An 8,069-nucleotide genomic window follows, 5' to 3' on the forward strand; every position below is an offset into this window, starting at 1 on the left:
AGTGTCTCTTTGTGATGATTCATGGTTGACTGTGCGTGTTTTGAGAGATTTAGTCACCATGTAAGACATGGTCGTAATCATTCAAGTCACACAGATCAGAGAGAGTATCGTGAGGCTAACTTATCAGTGTGATATGGAACATGAATAACACAATGAAGTTCACTAACCGCATGACTAAACTTTATATTCAGAGGAAAATGTGGTACATAAGCCAATCCTTATTTACAAGTGATAACTTGGCCAAAACAGTTTTAAGACAACACGCAAACCACTACGGGATAGACATTCATTGTGTGAGCGAATTGCTGTAAACACATTTTTGTTTGGGTTTACAAACTGACTTTATTTTAGGTCATGAGGAACTGAAATGAATTCAAAGAAGATGAAACTCACCACATAGACTGATCTGAGACCAGCGGCAGCTTTAGATTCTTTGGTGGGTTCACAGAGGGCCTGGTAGTCATAGGTTTTGTTGAGTGAGTACAGGGATACATTCATCATATTTCTCATTAGGCTGGGGTCAATCATACCGAAAAACTGTCCGATCTGAAAACACAGAAAATGCACAAATGCATATTTACTTCAAAATAGGGGTCATAACTGTACCATAAACTTCTGTTGTTTTTTTACTGGGATAATTATAATTACTAAAGACTAAAGCTGCGGCCACATTAGAGACATTTCGGACAATTTTGCTGGCAAGAAGTTCCATTGTTTATTACCAGAAGTGTAGCATTGCCAAGCTCACACAGTCACTTTCAAATCAAGCATCCTTTTATTGGTCAACGCTGCGTGACCACCCTAAACCTTTTTGCAAAATCTGTGTGGGGAAATCTTTCACCCTTACGCGAAATTCCCAGTTGTGTGAATTCCTATTGAAATTACTGGATTTTGTCCAAGAAATTTGCCGAACAGCAGCAAACGTAACCGCTCAAACCAATCCTTTTTCTAGTTGAAGATATCTCCGGACATCTCCAAAGGAAGGTTTTGTCAGATTTATCTTATTTCTGGGGACAATTGTATGCCCCTCATGAATCTTCATTTTAAAAAGAAACAGTCACAGACTTTGAAGATTTACCACTGAAAAAGAAAGTATACAAAGGCTATTTTTGTTTTCAGTTAACATCATTTAAACCCGCAATGAAATGTTTGTTTATTCGCCATTTGCTCTGCAGATGTCCTGAGATGAGCTACAAACAGTCTAAGGAATCAAGCTCTGAATACACATACATCTGCTCCTGAAGAGTGAGTCGTCAACTATTAGCAGTTTTCAGCAGGACAAAGTGTGGCTTTCGGATTCTGATTCTTTGTCAGTGAAGCTTATTGTTTGGTTTGGTTTGGTAAGGTAAGGTAAGGTAAAATAAATTTAAAATAAAATAAAAGAATAAAATAAAATAAAATAAAATAAAATAAAATAAAATAAAATAAAATAAAATAAAATAAAATAAAATAAAATAAAATAAAATAAAATAAAATAAAATAAAATAAAATAAAATAAAATAAAATAAAATAACGGAAGAAGATGGTATCGGTCTACTTTTTTCATATTTTCCACACTGATTCTTGGGAGAATTCTGCAGAATGTGTTCAAAATAGTGAATAATTCTGACTTAGCAAAGTCATAATTTCACAGCATTGTCCTATAGTTTAATAGCATGTGTCACTATGGGGATGAGGATGTCTGTCTGTACTTATCTGTAGAATAAGTTCATGCTGTGAACTACATGCTGTGTGTTTAAAGAGTGTGGAGCCCACCGTGCTCGGGGGGCCGATAGGATCTCTTCTAATCTTATTAGGAAAACCTACTTCATTACCATAATTTAAACCATAGGAAGAGTTGTCTGAGAGCCCAGAAAATCTCTGAGGTGTGATACCGACCGCAAGTGTGTGAGGAATAAAAAAAACAAAAAAACACGCCCCTGTTCTGGTTACTGTTATGAACACACACAGCTTAGCTTCCAGCTTTGTATTAGACGTAAAAATGTAAGAGCGCGTTCGTCCGAGACTATAAGTCAGTCCAAAGGTGATATAAATCCTAGAGTGTACAGAACGGCCGCCGCTCCCCGTGCAATAACAGCCGTAATGAATGTGCGGTCCTAGCCGACCCCTGGAGAGTCTGCCCACACGGAGGGGAGGAGACGGGATTTAGGGCACAATCGGTCCCCTTGGCTTCAGTCCTGCTGCCAAACACTCCGGCCGTGATTTATCCCGCACACACTTTGCTCTGATTGGTTTCCCTCACTGAGCCTAACTTTAAACATTTACTCTACTGCTGTTGCCGGCGGGGTGCAGGTGGGGTTGGGTGGGTGCTCTCCAGGGGTCAAAGAAGGGGAATGTGGAATGGAAGCAAAATGGAGAGGTTCTGATTGGGTAAGAGAGAGAGGCCCACCATATTCATGTGCTCGTCCTGATTGGCCATGACAAGGAAGCCTCCATCGTCAAGAAGTACACAGTCCAGATACTTTGTGAGAAAAAGATAAACACAGTAATATAATTTTCAAAAGATTGAAGTCAAGTTTTTTTTTTTTTTTTTAAAGAAACTAATACTTTTATTGAGCAACAGTGTATTAACTTGATCAAAAGAGACATTTATATAATTTTAAAAAAAAATCACTAAAGAATCCTGAAAAGTTTCCACAAAAATATTAAGCAGCACAACATATTAAAACAGAAAACAGTTGTTTTAAATTGTAACAATATCTCACATTACTGTTTTGTACTGTATTTTTGATCTAACCAATGTCAAACTGTAATGCATATAATATAGATAATATCATCTCTTCAGATCTAACAAATAAATATGATCTTACCGCATCATTTCTCCTGCACCCACAGATTTCACCAACACACTGTGCAGGAAGATTTACAAATAGACAGATTGAGTTGCACAAAAGTATAAATACAATATCGGTTATCAGTCAATATTAGAGTTTTTTTCTTCATTTATTGGTAGACATTGGACATATTGGCTCATTTTGGATATTTAATTGTGCATTCTTATTTTTACATTTACATTTAACACTAATAATAATAACACTGTTATTAACACTGTTAAATGTAAATGCAAATCTTAAAATGAATACTAGTTTTTTCCACTGTACTATTGTTGTGATGCCTAAGTTCACCTATAGCATTTAGAAGGTTGATTTTAGTTGAAATGTTTATTTTTAATTTATTTAGACAAAATAGCAAAACATTTCAGCCATTTATGAACTTTAGACTAAAGAGAATTTTACTACTGTGCGTCCCCAATTTATGCAAATGCAAAACTGACACCATTAGGATAAATCAAACTGACAATGTTCTCAACCATCCGTCTAACTTGCACTACAGTTAACAGAAATACAGGTAGTTAACCCTTTTTACTCACTTTAGGCGTAATTGTAGTGTTCATGAAGCTTTCCATCCAGGTCTGTATATCCAGTTTTACACCGACAACTGAAACATATAACAAAAATTTGTTTTAAATTTTGCATCAGTTCACATTCTTAAATAAACAACAATTCAAACCATAAAGATTAATCCGATTATTATTAGTAATCTATTACTAGTATATTATTAGCTCTACTGTTAATGTTGATGCCAATGTCTAGGGAGCAAGATGGCCAATGTCCATATATATATAACTCCTATATATATATATGTATGTATAAAAATGAGACATGTACAATGTTGCTGTAATAAAACCTAAATTATTGTACGGCTATTTATTTACAAAAAAATCTTTGAGAAAACAGAAAATCTATTGGTAGATTTTGAAACTTAAAATATCGTCAGATTACTTGACCAAGCTTTTATATTGGTTTATCACTACATTGTTGTATCTTTCTAAACCACTGGCTATCTACAGTACATTCCTATGGTAATTACTGAAACTATAATGTCAGACTCTCACCTGCTGGTTTCAGCATGAATTCATCAATTCTCAGGTCCAACGCTCTGCTTGCTAAAACTGAATCTTGAGTTTCTGATAAAGAGAGGACAGAAAATGTCCATTAATCCATAGGAAAAGTGGTATATGACTGTATAATCATCACAAACACATACTTACTATTCATTGCGTATGATGTAAATATATAAACATCATTGTCCAGACTTCTCTTGTAGAAACTTGACTCATACGTTTCTGCCTCTTCTGTCCATTCTGGACCAGCGCTGCGAAACACACACACAGAGACAATTTTAGTCCTATGGGCCTGCCTGCTATTCCTAAAACGTAAAAAATATAACAGATTTACCTCGCAGGATAGACTCTAGTGACACCGCCATCTGTCGCCACAAACTTAGCCTTGATTCTGTCATTCCTGACAATCACAAAAATAAATAGGCTAAATTAGACTGAAAGAAACGTACTCATGCCAATCAGTGTTTAAATATATGAAGTTGACGGAACAATTCATGCTTCTCATGTGACTTTCTTTCTCTCTGTGGAACACAAAAGGAGATGCTAAGCAAAATGTTCATGCTGCTCTTTTCCATACAGTAAAAGCATACAGTGCCCAAACTCCTAAAAGGACAAAATAGCACCAAAAAAGCCTTTTTTTTTTTATGATGCTCTTTTGTCCATTTTGAAACTTGACAGTCCCTGATCACTATATGCTTTCACTGTATGGAAAAGAGCAGCGTGAACAAAGTTCAAAACCTTTTGTGTTCCACAAAAAAAAACAAAAAAAAAGGTCATACAGGTTTGGAACAACATCAGGGGAGTAAATAATGACGGAAATTTCTCTATCCTAAGTTAAGGTTAAATGAACGTGGCCTTGTTTTTTTGCATTTTATAATTCGGTGCAACTCACAGTCCTTGTTCGCTCCAGTGTTTGGCCAGTTCAGCGGTGATGCCAGCGTCCAGCAGCATCCTGTTTATTAGGTCCATTTTACCTGAGGAACAATACACAAATAAAAAGGCCTCAGTTGACATATCGCCACTCCTTTACCATCGTCCATCGCCCGAGCATCAAAATGACCCTCACACTACAGGAGCAAAACCTAACGGAGGATCAATAGGCACAAAACAAAGCTTTACGTCATTATAAGCTTCACCTTTGACTTGATAAATGCATAAACACCTGTTGGTCATGAGTAAGAACAGACTCCACATTCTGACCTTTGAGGCAACCGATGCCAAAGTCATAAAGAAGTAGGACTTCATAAAAAGAGAGCGAGACAGTGACGCAAAAACGAGGCGGTGAGACGCGTAGGGAAAGTAACACGCAGATTAATTTTCCGAGACGTGAAACACGATTGTATTCTTCGGCGGTATGAAACGGCAGTAAGTGTTCAAAGGTTTTTCGTTTTTTTTTGGGTGCGGGTACCTTCAGAACATTAAAGTGTTTTATAACATCGCACTGCAGTTCATTACCGCAAAGTCTTTACGACAAAACACACACACTTCAGAAAGAGCAGCTGGTGTACAACTTTATTCCGCCCCCCTTTGCACGCCGCATGCTTTTCATTAGGACCTGATTGAGAGCAGCGCAAGAACACAATTCAACTGATCCGCCTGTGTTTGACAGCGAGGAAATCGTGGACTTAAAATACCAGGCCTCTGTGACAAATAGCCCCAAAATTTAGCGTTTACAGTGCTATGTTTTGCCGGTGCCAACATTTTATTGTCTGTGCTCATGAGGAAGTTTCATTTTTTGACAACATAAGTCAAAATCATTGTCTGTTGGTGAATGTGAGTGAATTTTTGTTCTGTTGTATTTCTTCATCTGAAATAGAGATCAACTTTTGGAGCGTTAATAAACATTAATATAATATAAATCTAAATATTTAAGTTAAGTTGTTAAGTTGTTAAGTTAAGTTAATGTCCTTGACCCTACCAATGTACCAGCACACATCCTCTCTCTCTCTTTTTCTGTGACATGTCCTGCTTTTCCTCTTTCACACGGGGTAATTGGTGCCGAATTGGGGGGTGGGCTCGTAGGTATAAAGTATTACAGCCAAACCTACACATTCAACACATGTGCACCAAACCAAGTGATTACCGCAGCACCAACAGATCCTGGTGAGATCAAAGCGGCCTGTGGAGAGGAAGGTGAGGGGAGGAGGGTGTCTGTGTGTGGGGGCAAAGGCAGGAGGTTTACTTAGCATTAACACGGTCAACATGAGAACAATAAATATAATTAGACTGAAACTGAAAACCTCTAATTTAATCAAGAAAAGGTGTATGAGAACAGCTTTTGATGTCATGGTTTTAAACCAAAGTAGTTTGATTGTGAATAAAATATCTCATCTAAGCAAGAACTTAAATTGATTCCAACTGATTTTTTTTTTAATCTAACATCCTAAGTCTATGTAGTTTATTTAATTTTGTAATACTAGCAAATTAAAATATGTCTATTACTTGATTTTTTAACCGTTTTAACCGACAATAGTAAAAACAAAACAAATATTATATATATATATTGTTAAACGTTTTACAAATTATGTATTAAAGTATTTTTAAGTACAATCAACTTAGATGTTTAAGTCATTTCAACTTAAATTACATTAAACTGACTTGTATAACTTGTAGTATTTATAACACTGTGTTAAGAACAGTTTTAAAATAGTACAAATTAATTATGTGTAATGGTATCATTTAGTATTACTGTGATGAAGTAATTTTTGTAAAATTTGGTTTAGGATTGTGCTTAGGAAGGTGCTTATAATTACGCATAATTTACTATCTTTACTACAGTCAGTAACGTGTACAACACGTATAAGTGTTAACCAATGTAGTGATAAAAAATATATTAAAAAGTGTCATTGCAATAATTTGTAATAATATAATATTGCATATCTAAAAAAAATACTCAAAAATATTATATGTATAATATTTATGAGTTAATTATAAACTCTTTAAATATGCATTAAAATGTGTAATTGAAATATTAAGTAATAATATTTATAATACTGTTAAAAACTACAAATTACAAAAAAGTATTAAATATGTAATGGTATTATTTAGTAATATAATGTGATACATTTTTAATACTACAGTAAAGTGCAACAAGTTTGAATTATGAAACAAAATTAGTGAAATGAAAATAGTTATGAAATATATACATGTATTAGCTAATAGCTAATAGTAGCTACTACTTTTAAGTAAAGTTGGTCGCTCAAAAGACCTACATGTTTTAATCTAGATTATGACCCCTGAGCAGCCCCAATGAACTCTGAACTAGCGGTATGAATCCCTGGCCTTCAAGCTATGGTACCACCACACTCCCTGTTACAGCTCAGTTTTAGATTTGAACCAGAAAGATACTCACACTCTGGGTTGTTGGGGGTCTTTGTGTCAATGTATTGATTGAAGTCGATGAGAAATTGTGTGTTGTTGTCACTCTGAGCTGTCAGATCTGAGCAGTAATCTCTAAAACATGAAGAGGAACATTTCTCAGAATCATTTGGAGAACAACGTGAAGGTAAGTAAACAGTCAGTCACAGAACTATCCCTTTAAGAAACTGACCTGGGTGCTATAAAAGTATATCCATACTCTTCAAATTTGTCCACCTGCAGGCTTTCAGAAACTGAAAGAAAATATCAGAAATCTGTAAGATCAAAGATCATTTCAATAAGTTCTGTCATTGCAGCATGGTCAAATAATACAACACAGATATACCCCAGAACTTACAGGTACATTCAAAATGACCTGACAGTGAAACACAACTCTACAGTCAGCAGGACGCTGAACAACAGCTTGTACAAATATGTCTCTGAGCTTCTGTCTAGTAATGCAGTTATCTGCTGTGACACCCTGCTGTTCAGGACACACGACCTCACATACTGGTGGTCCAGAGAGAGAAAGTTAGCCCATTACATTTGATCAAAATAAGAAGAAATAATCAAATAAAACAGAAATAAACAGAAATGGTGAAAGTCATCATACAAGATCATCATTAAAACAGGTAAAAAATTGCTTTTTAATGTATACAATTGTGGCTATGTTTCTGAGTTATGTTTTTTTTTTCTTTTTTTTATGAAACCAGATGATGGACTCAAACATGAGAGAGGTCAGACGTTGCATCCGGAGGGTTCAAACATGAAGGAAAAGACAAAAGGGAGAGAAAAACAGTACTTGCCA

The 8,069-nt window shown here is 35.5% G+C and overlaps 1 protein-coding gene across 1 annotated transcript in view; it reads right to left on the reverse strand.

Annotated features, from left to right (window-relative positions):
• The window catches only part of cacna2d1a (calcium channel, voltage-dependent, alpha 2/delta subunit 1a), a gene marked incomplete at its 3' end in the record, with an annotated part of 60,741 nt that overhangs the window by 457 nt on the left and 52,215 nt on the right, over positions 1-8,069 (reverse strand). Inside the window, 10 exon segments of the mRNA XM_084406262.1 lie at positions 394-546; positions 2,390-2,461; positions 2,811-2,849; positions 3,371-3,438; positions 3,896-3,967; positions 4,052-4,155; positions 4,239-4,304; positions 4,797-4,878; positions 7,257-7,357; positions 7,455-7,515. Coding sequence (XP_084262388.1) covers positions 394-546; positions 2,390-2,461; positions 2,811-2,849; positions 3,371-3,438; positions 3,896-3,967; positions 4,052-4,155; positions 4,239-4,304; positions 4,797-4,878; positions 7,257-7,357; positions 7,455-7,515 — 818 coding nt within the window.

Source organism: Rutilus rutilus (assembly GCF_951802725.1).
Source record: "Rutilus rutilus genome assembly, chromosome: 4".
Lineage (NCBI taxonomy): Eukaryota > Metazoa > Chordata > Actinopteri > Cypriniformes > Leuciscidae > Rutilus > Rutilus rutilus.